At 31.7% G+C, this 18,566-nt stretch overlaps 3 protein-coding genes across 3 annotated transcripts; 1 reads left to right on the plus strand and 2 right to left on the minus strand.

Moving 5' to 3' along the window:
• The first annotated feature begins 629 nt into the window (after nt 1–629).
• LOC124825103 (WD repeat protein) lies at nt 630–4,130 on the plus strand. The gene is made up of 2 exons (XM_047297644.2): nt 630–1,210; nt 3,587–4,130. Exons 1-2 carry the CDS (start codon nt 842–844, stop codon nt 3,797–3,799), a joined length of 582 nt encoding a protein of 193 aa, XP_047153600.1. The 5' UTR covers nt 630–841; the 3' UTR covers nt 3,800–4,130.
• Nucleotides 4,131–8,640: 4,510 nt separating this feature from the next.
• Nucleotides 8,641–11,781, minus strand: LOC124825102 (MA3 domain-containing protein). The gene is made up of 3 exons (XM_047297643.2): nt 11,389–11,781; nt 10,933–11,027; nt 8,641–10,791 (listed from the first exon to the last, which is right to left on the minus strand). The coding sequence occupies exons 1-3, from the start codon at nt 11,627–11,629 to the stop codon at nt 8,959–8,961; spliced, it is 2,169 nt and encodes a 722-aa protein (XP_047153599.1). The 5' UTR covers nt 11,630–11,781; the 3' UTR covers nt 8,641–8,958.
• A 3,071-nt stretch (nt 11,782–14,852) lies between these two features.
• Nucleotides 14,853–18,013, minus strand: LOC124825101 (co-chaperone protein p23-1-like). Its single transcript, XM_047297642.2, has 6 exons — nt 17,874–18,013; nt 15,920–16,106; nt 15,670–15,835; nt 15,552–15,589; nt 15,395–15,452; nt 14,853–15,202 (listed from the first exon to the last, which is right to left on the minus strand). Exons 1-6 carry the CDS (start codon nt 17,876–17,878, stop codon nt 15,087–15,089), a joined length of 570 nt encoding a protein of 189 aa, XP_047153598.1. The 5' UTR covers nt 17,879–18,013; the 3' UTR covers nt 14,853–15,086.
• Between the last annotated feature and the right edge of the window lie 553 nt (nt 18,014–18,566).

Below are 18,566 nucleotides of genomic sequence, written 5' to 3' on the forward strand. Positions count from 1 at the left end.
AACAAATTCACCCAAACTTCGACCTAGGGATTTTCCACAGAGTACAACACGTCGCTCGGTGGTTCCACAACGAATACACCTGAACTTCGAGCAGAAGGAGCTTCCAAAGAGAACTCCTACATCATGCCGCTCGATGATTCCAAAGAGAGCTCCTAGACTCCCTACATATAACATGAGTTGCGCACCTCTTTCAATAAAGAGCTTGCTTGGGCTTGAGGGACTTATGTACTATATAAAATATACTGATTGGAGTTAATGGTCATTTGTAGACAATTAGCATATATACTGCATGTATTAATGAGTCGTCTTACGCTTTACAAATATACGATATTAATAATTGATTATTGGGTTTAATTGCCTAAAAATATAGTGCGGTTAATGCTTAATCAATATGTTTAATTACCACAAATCCTATAAATATAAGATTCATGTCTGTCTAGGTAATATATATATATATAGACACACGTAGGATTTTATTTGAAAAAGAAAATGAAAGACTGAAACTACCTTTAGAAACATTATTTTTATTCAATAAAAAATAATTTTAAAAGAATATGTAAAGGAGTGAAAAGATTATTTAGAAGATATTAAATATGATATTATCCACAACAGTAAAACATAATTAAACAAAACCTATAGTGAGAGATAAGTAACACTTTTCTGAAGTTTCTGATTCCTCTTCCCAAATCTTCCATCAACAAAATTCCATCGACCATCCAACAAAACTTCAGCCCGCAACGAACAAAACATATATAATTCCACTAAACATCATCAACAACCCTATCTTCTTCCTCCAGATCCACACTCCGCGTCCTCGTCTTGGCCGGCAACCGCACCGATCATGGACGGCGACCTCAAGACGCCCCTCCTGGTGGGAGAAATCGAGGAGGTGGAGGCGACACCGGAGGAGGTGACTCCCCGCACGAGCGAGCGGGCGAAGCACGTGCGGACGAAGGTCCCCGAGGTGGAGATCCACCTCTACCGGCAGGGCAGGGGCCCCATCGCGGTGTTCAAGTCGCCACTGGGCGGGTGGGAGCAGGACCAGATCGAGGTCCGGGACATTCTCGAGACGCACGGATTGAAGTCGGTCTTCGCATTCAATCCCCTTGCCGGAGGGCGCGGCGTTCCGGTCCGGTTTCATCCCAGGAATGGGAGGTCCATGTTGACGTATAGGGATGGGGCTGTTGTACATCTTGATGGAGAACCTAAGGTATGCTTTTTGTCTTAAAGGTATTAGTATGCTTTTAGACTCTTTGATTTGAGCTAGGTGTGTGTTTGGTAGTTCAAATTTGAATGAAATATTTTAGTCTATGTAATTTTAAAAAGTAGAGTTTATTTTAGTTATTATGTTCATTTGTTTTGTTTTTAGATGCCTTATTCCTAAGCAATGTTAAAATGAATACTTGAAGCGAAAACTAAGACATGGTTGAATATATGACTGACTGCAAAATATGAGGAAGTTGTGCTGTAAATTATTTACAATTTTTAGTCATGTAAGCGAATTATTTAATTGTCCTAACGTAATAATACATTGAAATGAAAATTAACCAAAAACGGTGTTGATATGGATACTTTTGAAAGGAAAACTAACATGTGAATAAATCTTTGATGAAAATGTGACTCGAATTAGGTTGCCTTGTAAATAATTTGTAATTGTTAGTCATGTAAGCTAGATTTTTACCAGTATTTGGGAAAGGAAGACTAGCATTGAGAAGAAATGTCAATTATGTTGAGTTAAATATGAAACATTGTTGTCTAATGATATGATATAGAGAATGAACATTTTTATAAGTAGTTGGAATATATATGACTTCTGAAAGAAAATTAAGTTTTCTTGTGACTGAGTTATAAGAACTCAAATTTGTTCTTATCATGCTAACCTGGAATGATCAATCACATGACTTATTATTTACTTTCTTATTCTTTTCTGATTGTAGCCTCAACATCCTAACTCAAACTGAATATCTGAATGGTCTCCCTTCCGCATTTTCACTATCTAACAACAGTCTGAAGTGTTTTTGCCTATATGACTGTCATGGATGAGAGTACCCAGCCTAGTTGATCGATATAGTGCTTGATTTCATGTATTGGAGTATAGATAAGTATGTTGAAGCATTGTAATGATTGATGTATTTCACAGACCGTAGCAGAGGCCCAAGGAGCATTAATGCATATATGTTAGCCATGAATGCTAACTGTATTAATCTAGGGTTGAAAATTATATCTTTTGAATGGTGACAAAATGTTTCTTGTATGCTCTGCTTGTTTGAATTTGATTAGAGAAGCATTTATATTTGCTTCATATAATCTGGTTGTCTAGAGGATTTGGTGGAGCAAATGGAACTAAATGCCCATGTAAAAAAATTCTTAACAGGAGAAAACGAACAAACAAGTGTCAAGTAAAATATATTTAATAGAAAATAGAAAGGGAAAGCTTTTGGCTTTTCCCAGTCCTTTTTGTTTTTCAGATTTGGGAGGGATCAAGAATGCAAGGCTGTTTAGAGGTGCTCATCGTACACTAGGATGTTGTGTGATTGGCTTGAATTCATTTGAAGTTTTCATAAGCACCTGTTTTCCTAACACACCTGCTATGGGATATTTATGTTCTCTATTTGGGAGTGGTTCACCACCAGCTCTATGATGCTGGAGTATCCAATGGTTGAAATCCGTGATGGGCAATCTGGATACAAGACACTCCAACACTATGTTAGTGGCAGTCTAAGAATAATAAAGTTTAGAGAGCTGAAATCATGCAAATTCTGTGAAGTTTATTTGGTATTTATACGGTGTTTGATTCCTGGATTGTGCAACATACCCTACCCAACTCACGGTTGGCATAAATGGGGGATCTTGTACTATAAGTATTTTGTTCTTATGGTCGGCCAATATGTATCTTAAGTTTGGATTTGTATGTTCAATCTGCTTGGCTTGGTTAGTCAGGTTAGCAAACATGATGCAAACTGGTTCAGGGGTAAGAAAATAATCTTCTGTCGAAAAAATTAAAGAATCCTCCATGTAATTCGAGTATTCGGGACCTTCCCAATACAAACTGACCAATCCGATGCCTCTCCCTCGAACTACCTCACCTATTTATATTCTGTTCTCCTAACTAACAGAACCTCCATTATTTGTTCTGTTTGTAATCCACAGGGTTTTGACTCCATGTTCTACCCCTCTTCCTTGTAACATAAACATACACAGTAGTTGGAGGGTTCTTATTAATTCTCCTATCATAGAACTAGGAAGTGATTCAATCCCTAGATCTTAAGACATAATCGCCGTTCACACGTGTCAGCATCGTTCACACGTGTCAGCATCGGGTGTTACCTGAGTTGTAGGTGGACTTGGCAGGCCAGGAGTTGGACTGGGTGAATGGAGATTATGCCTTAAGATTCAGGATTGAATCACTCCTTTGCTCGAGTGATGTAGATACTCTACAATTTTTTTATTTTTTTTAAACTGAAATGCCTCAAACCATCATTTTCATGTTAAATATCTGTCTATGATATGAAGTTCATATGATCCTAATAAAAAGATATATGTAATTCGTGTAATATTTTCGTTGGCTGAAAGTTCTCTTTTGCAGGACTCACTAATTAAACCAGTGACAAGGATCTTGGTTGGGGTTGCTTTAATAATCTTTATGATAACGCTAGTTTCGAGGGATACTCCGGATTGGTTGAAGAAATTGAATTTCTCTGGTGTGAACTTCCCTCCATGGATATTGGCTTGTGTAGTTATTGTCTTCACCCGCATGAGGAAGAGAACTAAAGATTTTCTGAAGAAGCGTGGTTGGTGAGTGGACTTCAATTAATGCTTCTGTGATAGGGTTTTAAGCATCTCTCAACACTTTCAAGATTTGTTCAACTTACATAAGTTTTGTTGATTAATTATATAATCATAAGTGGTATAGGTTAATAATAAGCGATGTCTCGTCTGATGATACATAGATATTGTTCAGTGAGTGTTATAGGTCATCTTTCTATGTAGATGATATATTTATCTTTTTTTCCTTTCTTGCTGTCCAAATTATGTGATTACTGATTGGAGTGGTATGAAAATAGTTTTATATCATACATTGGGAATCTTCTAAGCTAGCTATTCTAATAGTGATGAAGTATTGATGTTTATATAGTTTGCACTTATCAAATGAAAATTTACAATTGCCCTCTTCCCAAGTCTTTGGCAATGATTAATATACTCTACAACCACTGTACAAAACAAATCATTTTTGTATTTTATTCTTACTTTTACTATTATAATTTTATTAATTGATTACTATTTTAACTAACATTAAATAAAGATATTATTAGAAATTACAATAATATAGCAAATGAATTGTTTACATTATATATATATATATATATATATATATATATATATATATATATATATGTATTAAATTATAAAAAACAGTGTTGTATAAAATGAAGTATAATAATGTATTTCCATTTAATACATTGAAATTATTATAAATATTAAATTTTCATTTATTAAAATAAAAAAAGCCTGATAAGATGCTTGATAAGTAGCACTAGGAAAGTTTTTTTCCTTTGAAAAAGTTAAAATGGATGTGATAATTAAGATCAATGTTATCAACATTGGACTGATCATTGAATCAGTTAAGTTATGATTATGAGGTAATAGATTATTGACTCAATAAGTTACTAGTAGAAGTGTGTATTTTTTTTTTCTTTTGGAATCACTGTATTATTAAATATATATTTAGCGATGTAAATTATTATTTTTATTTTATATCCCGTTTTCTTATTAATTTGTTTTTAAAATTTAGTAAATAACTTAAGAATGTTCCAAAACTGAAATTTGTATAATTTTATGATACCCATGTAATTCTTAAAGCTATACCTAGTTAGAAGAATTTGTAATCCAAAGTTTACAATTGAATTTGAAATGAGGGTGAGAATAGTATTCTCCAACACAATTGAGTTGAGTTACCACGATTTCATAACGTGATTGCTGGCTATTTTCGGAGTGACGTTTTTACTTTTTCTAATTATATTTTTTTTATAAAATTTTCTTAAACTTTAATGAGACTATTACAAATATCAAATTGACAACTTGTTAGTAAATGGATTAAGTTTGATTTTCAGTTAAACTGTTCTATTGGATCTAACTTTAATAATATTAGATAAGATATTTTGAAATAAAAAATGTAAGTAAAGAAAATTTTATAAATAACAAATTTAAAATCATTTTTAACCCATAAACGTCTAAATATTAATTAGATTAAAAGTGTATTAGTTAAACAAAACATATGTTTTTTGTCTTCTTTGATAGACATAACTAACAATATATTTAGACTAACTAACTCAAGAATATTGTAATACACTATTGTGATGTGGAATTTATCGAATAGCAACTATTATAATATCATAAGTAAGATTAATTTTTAAATAGTGAATTAGATTAAATTTATTATGAAAAAAACCCTATAAAAATAGAATGTGAAGATGTTGGGTACTTGTGGTAGATGTTAAATTTTAACGTATGAAAATTAAGGCATTAAACTAAGCCATTAATGCGAGATTAACAAGTTATAAAAGTAAGTTTAATATTTTGTTTTAAATTTAATATGTTAGACAAAGAAACATGGTCCTTTATGAAATAGGTTTAATGTCTCGGTAGGTCCCTATTTTCGGCGTGAATCTCAAATAGGTCCCTTTTCTTTTCGGCGTCTCAATTGGGTCCCCATTTTTGTAAAATTGTAACAATTAGGGGTCTGCCGTCAAATTGAACAAACGGCCGTTTAATTGTTTGTTACGTGGCATGAACAGTGTTTTCAGTAATCACACGTGGCATGATTCCCATCTGACACGTAAGAAACAATTAAACGGCCGTTTGTCCAATTTGACGGCAGACCCCTAATTGTTACAATTTTACAAAAATGGGGACCCAATTGAGACGCCGAAAATAAAAGGGACCTATTTGAGATTCACGCCGAAAATAGGGACCTACCGAGACATTAAACCTATGAAATATTATATCATGTGATAGATAGAGAGTAAAAGTGTTGTATGTATTTTTATGATTGCAACATGACTCTCCATTTGGTTTCACATTAAATCTAATGTTAAGATAAAAACTAATACAACTTTAGATAAGTTTGGTTCCACCATGGTGATTTTATTATAAATCCATGATTAATTATGAAAACCAAAACAATATTAAACACTTTTTGTGCTGACCAAATTTTTTATACTAAATTTTGTTATTGCTTTTATATTAAAGTTATTTAATCATAATTTACACCATGTAAATAAATTTGAATCAAAATCATTTTATTTAAAAGGAGGTTTATCAACCCAGATCCTAAGATACATTTAGAGTAACTTTCACTCTTTTTTTTTTTTTTATCGTGGTTCGTATAGTATTTATAACGACACTCCTTTATTTAAAAAACATTCTATCTGATTAAGACTTAGGCAGTTTTCTCTTTGTCTATATGGATATATTGAAAAATAATCAAGTAAAAGGTACATTATCAATAAGATATGATTTTATTTATATATAAAGAATTCACATCATTTTTAATAAAAATTTAAGATAATAAATTTACTTTTTACTTTTTAGTTAGACTCATACTTATTTTTTTTTTAAGATTTGTTTTGCAGTTATATTTACTACATTTGGTTCAATTATTATTCCAATATATATATATATATATATATATATATATATATATATATATATATATATATATATATATATATATATATATATATATATGTCGTCCTGAAATTTCTTCACCAGCTAAAACCTTACATTTTTTGTTTTTTTACTATATTTACCATACCATGTTACAAACATGACTGTTTCATTTTGCACCTTTAAATATTTAAATATTTCGTTTCTTTAATTTTAAAAAAATAATTTTAAAGATCACCATTTTTTTTATTAGATTTCAAAATTTGATAGAAAAATTTTACAAGACTTCCTCGAATTTAAAAATCAAAGGAAGGAAATGAAAAACCTATCATCAAATTTTGAATTTTGAATTTTGATTATAAAAGAATCCTTCATCAAATTTTGAAATCTTATAAAATAAAAAAAAATAGAGTGTAAAACTTTTTGAATTACAAAACATAATTTAAAATTAAAAATAAAATTGGAAAAACAGAATGAAATAATTGAAAATGCTGCCTACAAACATTAGTATTGGCTAATGCTGAAATACGATTATTTTTCCTTGTTTATTATTATAATCATTGATAAGTTATATATGGCTTAAAAGGTAATAACATGGTAAATTAAGATAATGATAAACTAAAAGAATATAAACTAACAGAATGATATACTATAATAATAGTATATGGTGAAATGTTAATATTAAGTTAATAATATGGTTATATATTAACTATTATACCCTCACATTCAAGTAGAGGTTTCCCCATATTGTGTCTGCAGTGAAAATCTCGAACATATATATATATATATATATATATATATATATATATATATATATATATATATATATATATATATATATATATATATATATATATATATATATAATGGAAGTAGGTGAGCAACGACTGAATTGGATGAGATTCAAATTCAACTTGATCATTTAATTAGTATAATTTAAAAATTTAATATTTTAAAATTTATATTTGATCATTTAATTTATTGGATCAATCAAATTCAAGTTATTTAAAAAGTACAGATTAATTTGGTCTAATTTTTCAAATTATAAATTTATTCTAAATTAAATTTTGTAATGAAAAAATAATTTTTATTTTAAATAAATGACATAAATCTTTAAATAAATAAAAAATAGCATGTATAATTTTAATAATAATTATTATAATAAATTGTGATTTTATATACCTTCTTAATGTTTCTAAAACAAACCCTTCCTAAGCCAGAACTACCTAACAATTACATAATATTAATTCTATTTACAAACTAACAGAATATAAATTCTGTTTACAAACTATTTATTGCAGTTGGATGAAACAGCTTTTAGGGGCAGACATGGTGATTTACGAGGATAAAGAGGAGAAGAAGAAGATGGCACCCTATCTAATACCAAAACGGAAATATTGTTTTTCTTTATTTTTTAATGACCAATAATGAAATTATATCCAGCTTACAAGTTAACAAAACTATATACTCAATATAATATATAATACAATGCTAATTAATATTAAGGCAATAATATAGTTACTTATGAACTATTAAATGTAATGCTAAAAATAAATGCGTGTTACCCTAAAGCTCCATTAAATGAATTATACCAAGGATAAGGTTTGAACTTGTGCTTTCTGAATAGTATGCATGAGTTGAGTGTAAGCATAAAAAGGAGGCAAATATGGATACATTGTTATGAATTCCATTACAGGTTCCCTTCCAAAACGGGAATAGAAAGAGCAAAGAACTATTTATGATTTCCACAATCTCAGGTTTAAAATAATAGTTTTCAGTTCACATAATTGATTTCTAAATTAGTTGCTCTATATGCATCTTTCTGCTTCAACATGTGTTTCTTCTTGCCCTTGTTTGCATCCACAGAGCAGTATGTCTCTAAATCTTCAATGATCCATTGTGGAATGGATTCATCTAAGTTGGTCTTAATAAAAAAATATATCAAAGAACCTGCTAAGGAGGCTGGTCATTAAATAACACTTAAAACAATTTGATTACACAAAAATACTACTGTATTGAATTATTATAAACTATATTTGGCAATTCAATACCAGTTTGGATTTATATGTGTGCCTATTTTATTAAGAACTGAAAATTGTTGTGGGGTGGGGGGCAACTATGAAGAAACTTCAGCTCCTGTGAGAAGAAAACAAACAGAAATAGCATGTGTGGAGAAATTTCAAGTTGTAGTTGTGCATGCACAGTGTGCATCTGATGTCTGCATGTGTGTATACATCTGATTCAAGTGTAGATTTAAAGAAAGTGATAAAGAAAAACTAATACTGATGATGATTAGTGAGTGCCATTCTCTGTTGCATGTTCCTGTTTGGTGAAAGAAAATGAATTGTCCAACCATCCATTAGTCTTTGCTCTTTCAACATAGTATGCAAACTGGTTTTTAGCATCAGGGACATCTAAGGCCAAGTCATCAAGAGATTCTGCAACCCTTCCAAAACCCTTGGCCATTTGATTCAAGGTTATGAGTCCTGATTCAAAACACTCCTTGAGTAGACCCCACAACCTCTCATTCTTCTTTTCAATGGTTGTCACCAAAGCTTTCTTAACAACCTCATGATGGAAGAATGGCATTCCTAACTCTTTCATGCAGCGACATGCCTCCTTTATTTCTCCTCCAGATTCATACTCCTCCAACAGCTTCCCAATCATGTCCTTCACATCCTCAAACGCCCATCCAGGCCTGCTACTACCCCCACCACCCCAACACCTCAAGATTCTCTCCCCTGCAAGTCTAGCCTTTAGCAATGACTTTGTCATTTGAAGAACTCTGCTCCCAATTGAACCTGGCCCCAAACACTGTGTTCCAATCTCCTCAAGGTGTTGTGGAGCTAGCACTTCATCCACCACTGCTCTGGCTAGAAACATAGCAAGATCCTCAACAACCACAGGATTGTCCAGAGCAGTGTCATCTGCTGACTCTATCAACATCACAAAACCACTCACCACATCATCAGCTGGGAAACACAGAGATGACAGCAACACAGAAGCCATCTCCTTCTCTCTATTCTTCCTATCCATTGCCAGAGTTATCAGTTTTTTAACGAAGATTGCATTCAGTGCAGCACAGTTCTTGCTGTTTTCTTGTTCGATACAGCTATTTACCTCCAATATATCACCTGATAAGAAGTACTCTTGAATGATGGACTGAGTCTTTACCTTGAAACTTTTGGCAGCACTATCTTCTATTGTGTTCTTTTCAGGCTCTACTGAAAGTGATTTCAAAGATGACACACATAACCAACCCTCAGATGCTGCTTTGGAAATAAGTTTCTGCAGTATTCCTCGTGCATTTGGTATGTCAAGTGATAAGTCATCAACTGTGTCAATTAGCCGACTGAAACCTTTGGACATTTGGCTAGTGTTGATGAAACCTTCTTCAGCTGCTTCCTTCAACAGATCTAATAGTGGGGATTCTGCTTGACGTCTCTCCATTGCCATTATAAGGGCCCGTTTCACTATTTCATGATGGAAGAAAGGAACTTTCAGATCTTTGATGCATCTGAATGCTTCTTTCTTGTCACCACTTACAACATACTCCTTCAAAAAGTTGTTTATCTTAGCTTTAACATCATCCACTGTGGTGTTCTTACTACCTCTCCAGCATCTCTCTATGATTTCTGCATGAAGAGGAGCTGCTAGATAGCTTTTCTCAGTTTTTTTCAACACATCAACCCCTTTTGAATCTTTCGCTAAGTAGGCCATCTGTTTCTTCAAAAATGCAGGAGGAAGTATGTCATCAACCACGGCCCTAGCTATGAAAAGTGCTAGAACTTCAACTGCGTCTGGTATATCTACAATCAAGTCATCTGTTGATTCAACTAATTTGCTGAAGCCCTTGTAAACTTGTGCAGGATCAAATACGTCAGCATAAAGTGCAGAGAGCAGAATAGCAGCCATTTCTTTTTCCTTGTCATGCCTGTCCATGGACATAGAGACAAGTTTTTTGACAAAATAGTATCCATACTCTGGTTTTCCCAATTCTTTAACTTCATTCATTGTTGCAACAACATCATCAGTGGCAAAATACTCCTCCACTATTATTGTAGCCTTTTTCTTGTAGCTCTCAAGCTCTGTGTTTGGCTTCTTTTCATTTGAATGGTCATATTCCTACAAAAACATATATACTTTCATGGTTGTTGGTGTCACAAAGACAAACACTTTCAGAAAAAATAAAAATACAAGAACATAAATTTAATCCATTCAATAATAGTTATATTACAAGCTACTGATAAGATTTTATCTCCCAACCTCACTGCTGTCATAGTTTGGATCATGAGGATCAAGAACGCTTGAGTCATCTGTATCAAGCAATCCACCCCAGGTACCTTTTCCCCCAGAACCACCTGTGCAATCAGAGTAGCATAAGAAGGTTGCTTCTTTGAGTTTAAGGAATGCAAATCTGTTATCATATAAGGTTTGATTCGCCATAAAACTCCAAAGCTAGATCATTATAGTCTTAGCCTCAGTAACCAAAAGGCAGATCAGATAATAAAAATATGATTATACCGATGTTCCATGAATAGTTTTCCAAGTAATTAGAAAATTCAGAACTCCAATTATTAAAAGAATAAAAGAGTGAAAGTGGAAACAAGTCTATGAACATCACAAATCACATACATTTTATGGTAGCTACTTGGTGAAAAAGTAATCAGGCATTAAAAAGAGGAAACTGGCAATGGAAACTTCAATGCATGAAGACTTCACCTTTCTTTGGACGTCCATCTTTTTGAGAATGTGATTGTTTATGAGTCCTCGGACTTAGACTGCTGCACTTCCCTTGAACCTTTGGGGACCTCGGAGATTTTGGAGACCTAGCAGACTCAGGGGACCTTGAAGATTTTGGAGCAAGTTGCAATGGAGAAACAGACAACGGATCCGCACTTTCTGATGCAGATCGATGAAGCTCACGATGCTCATTTGATACATAACCCTCAGAGAAATCCATTACACTTGAATCAAAACTTCCACTGTAAAATCACAGAAGTCATATATACTCAGAGCACATTGCCAACTTCAGAATAAATCAACCACTCCTATCAATAATACGCCACAAGTGCCTCCAATCTCTAATTTGCAACACAGTCTTTCTTCACTTCTTTATATACTTGTGCCACTGCAAATGATCAACAACTTACATGCTTAAGTTAAATGCATATATATATATATATATACCTCAACTTTGATACAAAATCCTTTTAAGGTAAAATGCTCTAAGGTTATTGCAGGAACTCAAATAACACAATTCAGTAGAATGGAAATATTAAAGATAAACCAATTATAACCTTCCTTAGAAAAAATGCTGAATACCTAAATACATTGCATGTGGAATGTAAACAACGGATTAAGAAGCATCAACCTCTGAAACAATCGCTGTCACTTCAAAATGGTAGTGTGTATTCAATCAGTAATTCTCAAAACCAGGTCTGAGTACACAGAACTTTCAAGATGATTTTGGAATTTCTTCTGTCACTTTGTTTAATGATCTTGACGGTTAGTAATATCTTAGGAGTCAGGCCAAAGGGGCTTTTCATGCATTCAGACAAAGTTCAGATTTATTACAAGTTTTGACACATCAATCGTGACAAAAAAAAAAAAAAAAAAACTAGTTCTCTATAATGCCAATATATGGAGAGTATCTCATAGCATCACACGATAATATTTTATCAAAGTAGATGTATATAGTTATCAAATTTCCAGAGCATTATTCTGGGTGTGTCTTACAATTTCTTTAATGTGTGCCGTTTGATTTGTTAGAGAAAGAATAGTTTTCAAAGAAAGCACTTTTGTCCCATCTATGTCGAAATGCAAGAGATCTTTTAACATCTAGGCACAGGAATCAGATTAGAAATTGTTCACATTGGATTCACGAACATCCTCATTCATCAAACATAGATCCCCTCCAAATGAATTGTATTTAGACATCATATGAATCCCAACTAAGTTGTCACTTCATATTTCAGCGATCATAAGAACATTTCAAAACAATCAATATTTTCAATAAAACTTTGGAGGAAAATCGTACGAGATTACCTTTAGTCATTTCTCAGAGAACAGTATTATCCATGGATTGCCGGGAATGGCTTTGAGATTATGCAGTGTTTGGATCAAAAGTGTGTGTACGTTTATTATCTAGTTTTAACTTTGGAGTTGCAGTTAGTGACAGGTTTTTCTCTTTCCTTTTTGATTTTTGGGTAGTAATGCAAAGAGAATAGACAGTGTTAAAAGGTGGTTGCAAAATTTTAGGTTTGCGTGTGGTCGGAAATCAACACGGATTTTGAACCAGTTTGTTACGTCCTCAACGCTACGGTTTCATAAACTTTGCCTATAGAAACGGGAGAGGTAACCGTTAAGGAAGACCAAGTAACAGAATATTTTGTATGAAACAGAAATTATAATTAGACTAATTACTGAATTCTGTATTCATTTGTTTTCACGATAAAAAAAATAAAATGTTATCACGTGATTTTTCATTGGAAATAGTTAACTGAGTTTTAAAAATATTTACAAAATTTAAATGAGAAAATAATAAAATAAAATATATTAATAAAAATTGAAGAAAGAATGGTGTAGATTAAAACAATAATCATAAAAAAAGTTATAAAAGTGAATTAAAAAATATTAAAAAAACTTAAGAGATAAAATTTATACCATTATATAATTGATTCACATAATTTGTTTTTCAATTTTACTTTTAATAAGTTTTTCTTTTAAACTAAAATAATTATCTTACTAATTTTATCTTTTAAGTAACATTTTTTAAAATTTAATCTTTTTTATTTGACATTTTTTTAATTTAATAATTTTTTTAAAACTAAAATAAATATTTATCATAAAAGAATACCTATAAAATAAATAAAAATATTTTTTATTATAATAATTATTTATATTTAATTTTATAATTTATTATTTTTTGTTATCATAAAAATATGTGAATATAAATGTATTTATATTAGTATATTAAAACTAAAAAATAAGTCGTTACAGAACAATTATAAAGGTGAGTTACCTTTGTATTATAGTTTGTAATTCACACAATTTGTAAAATAGACAAGGAGTAATTCATGTTCAAATAAATGGAGGATCAATTTATTCAAGGATTGAATTTTTATGCTCTTCCTATTTGTTAGCTGATAAATACATACGGTTATGTTTATCTAAATATTTTTTATTAACTTAAATGTATTCGAATTTAAGCTTTTTTGGCTTATTTTTAAAAGTTGAAAGGAATCGAAGATAATCACTTACAAATTTAAGATGCTACGACAAAACTGTCCGTTTCATGAATAAAAAAGATATTTAAACTTTTTTAGCTAAGATGAAGAGAATAAAAATAATTAATTTATAGATGGGTTTGTTGTGAATTTGTTTCATGAATAAAAATGATATTTAAACTTTTTTGGGAAAATGAAGAAAATAAAAACTATTAATTTATAGAAGGGTTTGTTGTGAAATTTGTAACAATGTCGTCTGTGATTTTGGAAAAACTGAATCGTCCCCTAACCTTAGGTTCACATCTCTGATTTAGTAGTAAAGGATTACATTTTACACATTTCCGAAATGATCACTAACTATTTTATTGCTCTGTTTGAAATGAATCAATCATAAACCACCACAAACATTGTAAAAAAATTATTAAAAAAATATTTTTCGTTAATTAATTAATAAAACTTTGTTCACAGAGCCCCAAACCCCATTCATTTAACGACTGAACACCGTGTAACTCAGACTAGTTAACAATATATCAGTACCAAACCAGAGAGTATTTTTAACATTTCTTGTGGTGCATAAAAATGCTAGAAAGGAATCACCAACTCCTATTTTCCTTCCGATATACTCAAAATGCCTCCGTTTTTCCTTGGAAAAAAATCTATCTTTTGTTATGCAGTAATCTTTTGCAAAATCTGCTTGTGGAAGAAACTAAAGTCATCCAGCTCGTTTTTCTTTTCACAGATACTTATGAACAAGCTTTTTCAAACAGGATCTTCAAGTAGAACTAATTGAAAACATCTATAACAGTTAAATGAGCATCCCATGTTTTGAAACATTGATCAAAACTCCTAAGTTTGTCCCCCTTTTTTTTTCTCTAAAACGAAGGCTACATCTACGTTCGTTATTTGATCAGAAGTTAGTTTCACTGAAAAGTAATGAGCTCATTGTCCACTGCACTCTAAGGGAAACATATACATAACATTTCCATTCTCAAATAGTATTATGTATGGCAACGCATATATGTCTAGCTTGTTAAAAACTCCTGGGTCAAAACGCTGTAAATAAGGTAACATGCCAGCACAGAACCATTAGAGTTGACTCTGCTAAGGTTTTCAGTAAGCAACCTTTCAGGAATGCTCGTCTCGTCCTTTACATAGGAGAAGCCATGTTAGGGTTCACGAGTGTCAAATTGTTTAAGCTTTAGAATCAGGTGCATCCTTTGGGTCGGCGCTTGGAACATCCTTTGTGTCTGGTACCTTACTAGTAGATGCTTCTGCTGCATCCTCCTCTTCTGTGTCACTCTCATCATCTGCACAAAATGAGCAAGAGACTAGTTAGCTTCAGCTAAAGAAAAATGATAGAAACTATGTTACTTGGGTTTGATTGCAGCTAGTTAGCTAGTAAAGATGATGCTAGCTAGTTGGAGACCCTATGTCACTATGAATAAGAGCTTCATGTATCACTTCATGAAAAAGGAAAGAAAACCTATATATATGCTTACCATCATCATCGCCTGCAGCATCAAAATTCAAGCCTTCACCCCCTCCCATGTTCAGCTTCTGCAGTGAAAATGAATTTAAGGTCAAGACTCAGAGAGTCCATCTACCAAAAAGTATATGTGTAAAACTATAATTTTGAGTTTGAGATACAGTACTAACAGAAAAATCAATGTCTCCGAAGTCCATGTCAGATGCAGCTGAAAAGGAAATACGGAAAGTGAGACAAAACAATGTAAAATGAAAGCTTAAATTCAGAGAAATTTTGAAAATAACTAACGTTGATTTTCTGGCTCCTCCTCATCTTCATCTACCCATTTATCCCAATCAACTTTCAGGAATACTGGAGATTTCCCTCCCTGCTTCAACAATCGGTCCCACCACTTGTTCTCAGCCTTTTTTACCAAGTAGCAGATGTTTCTTGAACCCACACTAGCTTTGCTATTCTGAGAAGACATATCAACACACCAGTTACAATGTAAATGGAAAAGGTTTTATTAACCAAAAAACCATCAGCTGGCTGCTCTTACATTTACATCAATTGCGTCAAACAGATCAATGTCAACTTCATAAGGAATCTTCTCTGAACCAGCAATTGCAGAAAAGTGAAATTTTCCTTCTGGCTCCAGTTTGAGTTTAACATCCTGGGCATCAGGCAACTCAACTGTTAAGTAGAGTACATCAGACCTCTGAGCCCATTTGACAGAAGGATGGCGGCTGTATGACAACCAGAAATATCAGGAAGAAATTTAGAGTATAACCTTGGAGGAACAGATAATGGTAGACTTGCCAAAAACTGTTTGGCCATGTAAGAAGATTAATAGAAGTGTTTTGGGATGGAAAATAGATTGATTGTGTCCATGTATAAATAAACGCTAATTTAAGTAGAGAACGTAAAATAGGTTTTATTTTCATAATTGCAGGCTAAAAATAGCTTCAAAGCATTTGGATGAACACCTTGAGGAACACTTAAGCAAGAATGGAGTTTGGATAATTCACTTAGTCATCAATAATCATGAAAACAACTAACATTTCTTCAAATCTTTGTAAAGGCTTGCTCATTAAACTAAATTTATAGCCTTCGAAGTAAACCCCAAATAACTTAATTGAGTTTAAAATTTTCTTTAAAGAACTCATACAGACAGGATCAGCATGCTCCATAAGTGCTTGCTGAAATGGATAAGTCCAGGTATTTTCAAAATAAGTCCATCCAATTTAAGCCTAAATGTAGTAATGAAAAACATACAAAAACATTAAGAAAAGGTGAGAAACCATCAGTTTGGTTTTTGATAAAGATCAATAGCATTGACGGAACCATTTGGTTTACCACACCTAATGAAATGAGATTGTTAGACACCAAATTCAGAGATTGTCTTTTCTAATTCTTCATCAAAGTGCAAATAACTAATCTAAAAGGATATAATTTTTCAGCAATGAAGTAGCAGGAAACTAAAAGATTACCCATCAAATCGCTGCCCAACAACAAAATAAAAAATAAAAGAAAAGTGAACAAAACAGAGAAATTAAATGCTCACAGCTGACCTACTTACATGCAATTTTTTGACTTCCTCAATCAAAGTATTAAACTCTTGGATAGAACAGATTTCAGCCCACCATATTTGATCCTAGATAATATTCTAACTCTAAAACGATTAATTTACTGCCAAAAACTTTTAACCAGACATCATTTTCTCTTTTTCTACTTTCATTGCTACTGAATTGAACAATAATTCGTGCATTTAGCATGAAAGCATAAATCGAATGAAAAATGTTTTCTTGATCGAAACACCAGACAGCTAAAATGGGTGCATCAGTCTCATGCGTGGTGACTATTCCCATACATGGTTTGATGTCAAAAGATTCCCATTAAGTTGTACCCATTATCATTAAGCCACAGGTAAGTTCAAAAACAAAAAATAACATCTGAGCCAAATTACTCTTGTCACTGATGATGAATGAACTGGGTACCACAATTAAGACATTTCGAAATTGAAAAACAAAAACATGAAAACTTTGAACTAATTGTTTACTCCATTTCTCACTCCGCGAACATCCAAAAAAGAATCCCAATTCACAGTGATTTTGGTATTGCAATGAAACAAGCAAAATAAATAAAATACAGAGAAACAGCGTAATCTAAACCCTACACGACCTGGAAATAAAATGAAAGTCATCACTTGTAGCAAACTATAGGAATATCAACAAATATATAATGGTATTATCGGTGCAAAGAGAATTTAAAATGCCAAAAACCCTAATTAATTATTTTCTAAAAAAAATAAACATACCAAAAATAAAGAAGAACAGAACATGAAAAAATAAATACAATTAAAGAAATCCAAAACAACAAAGTTCTAAGAAATTTATCCAAGTCAACAAATATTACTAATTAGCTTAAACAAGGAGAAAAACAGCATGCATGTAGTCTAAAATTTTCTGTTCAACCACAAAAGAAAGTGAAAATGCATATTCTGAAAATCGCACCTCATCTTAGAATAACTTTTCTCTGGAGAGTAATCCGTTTGTTTTGTTTTCTCTCTGGTTAGGGAAGCGTTCCGACACCTACAGTGAGTGAAAGATTTGTTTTTGTCTCCTATCTAGATTTTCAGCCTGCACTCCTCCTAATTTCTAAAATAGAATTTTGCTCCTTTCTTTAAATTTAATCTAATTTGTTTTTATTTTATTAATTACTAAATTAGATTTGTTGTTATTAATTTACTTTACCAATAATATTCAGAAATGTTTATTGGATTGAGTTAGTATTTAATTGGATTACTCTAACCTAATTAGATTTGGTTAAATTTTATTTATAATTAGGTTAAACTCTATTAAATATAGGTATATCATTTAAAATATTATTTAAGACTCACTTCTTTCATAGAAAAATTTTATTATTTTAATTTATTATGACTTAATTTATTATTTTAACAAATATATATATATATATATATATATATATATATATATATATATATATATATATTTTGTAAGTTTTAACTTTTTTTCAATTCAATCAAATTCAATTAATAATAACTTATAATGAGTTTACATAAACTAGTATGAGACCTGCGTGTTGTGAGCTGAGTGTGTTAAAAATTAGTGTAATTAGGTTTAATATCTATTTTGATCCTCGATTTATTAGGTTTGTTCAAAGTGGTTATATATTTTTTTTAAATG

Source organism: Vigna umbellata, chromosome 4, assembly GCF_029865625.1.
Source record: "Vigna umbellata cultivar VRB3 chromosome 4, Vumbellata_1.0, whole genome shotgun sequence".
NCBI classification, from domain to species: domain Eukaryota; kingdom Viridiplantae; phylum Streptophyta; class Magnoliopsida; order Fabales; family Fabaceae; genus Vigna; species Vigna umbellata.

Bases quoted from the DNA above. Each gene is read 5' to 3' on its own strand.
- LOC124825101 (XM_047297642.2), bottom strand. The intron at 15,836-15,919 runs GTAAGAGCAGCC...ATGTCTTCTCAG, and splicing joins TTGACGCAATTGATGTAAAT to AATAGCAAAGCTAGTGTGGG. The intron at 15,590-15,669 runs GTTAGTTATTTT...TTTCCTTTTCAG, and splicing joins GGAGGAGCCAGAAAATCAAC to CTGCATCTGACATGGACTTC.
- LOC124825103 (XM_047297644.2), top strand. From the start codon at position 842: ATGGACGGCGACCTCAAGACGCCCCTCCTGGTGGGAGAAATCGAGGAG. The intron at 1,211-3,586 runs GTATGCTTTTTG...TCTCTTTTGCAG, and splicing joins ATCTTGATGGAGAACCTAAG to GACTCACTAATTAAACCAGT.
- LOC124825102 (XM_047297643.2), bottom strand. From the start codon at position 11,629: ATGGATTTCTCTGAGGGTTATGTATCAAATGAGCATCGTGAGCTTCAT. The intron at 11,028-11,388 runs GTGAAGTCTTCA...CTGATTGCACAG, and splicing joins AGATGGACGTCCAAAGAAAG to GTGGTTCTGGGGGAAAAGGT. The intron at 10,792-10,932 runs GTTGGGAGATAA...ATGTTTTTGTAG, and splicing joins CAAACTATGACAGCAGTGAG to GAATATGACCATTCAAATGA.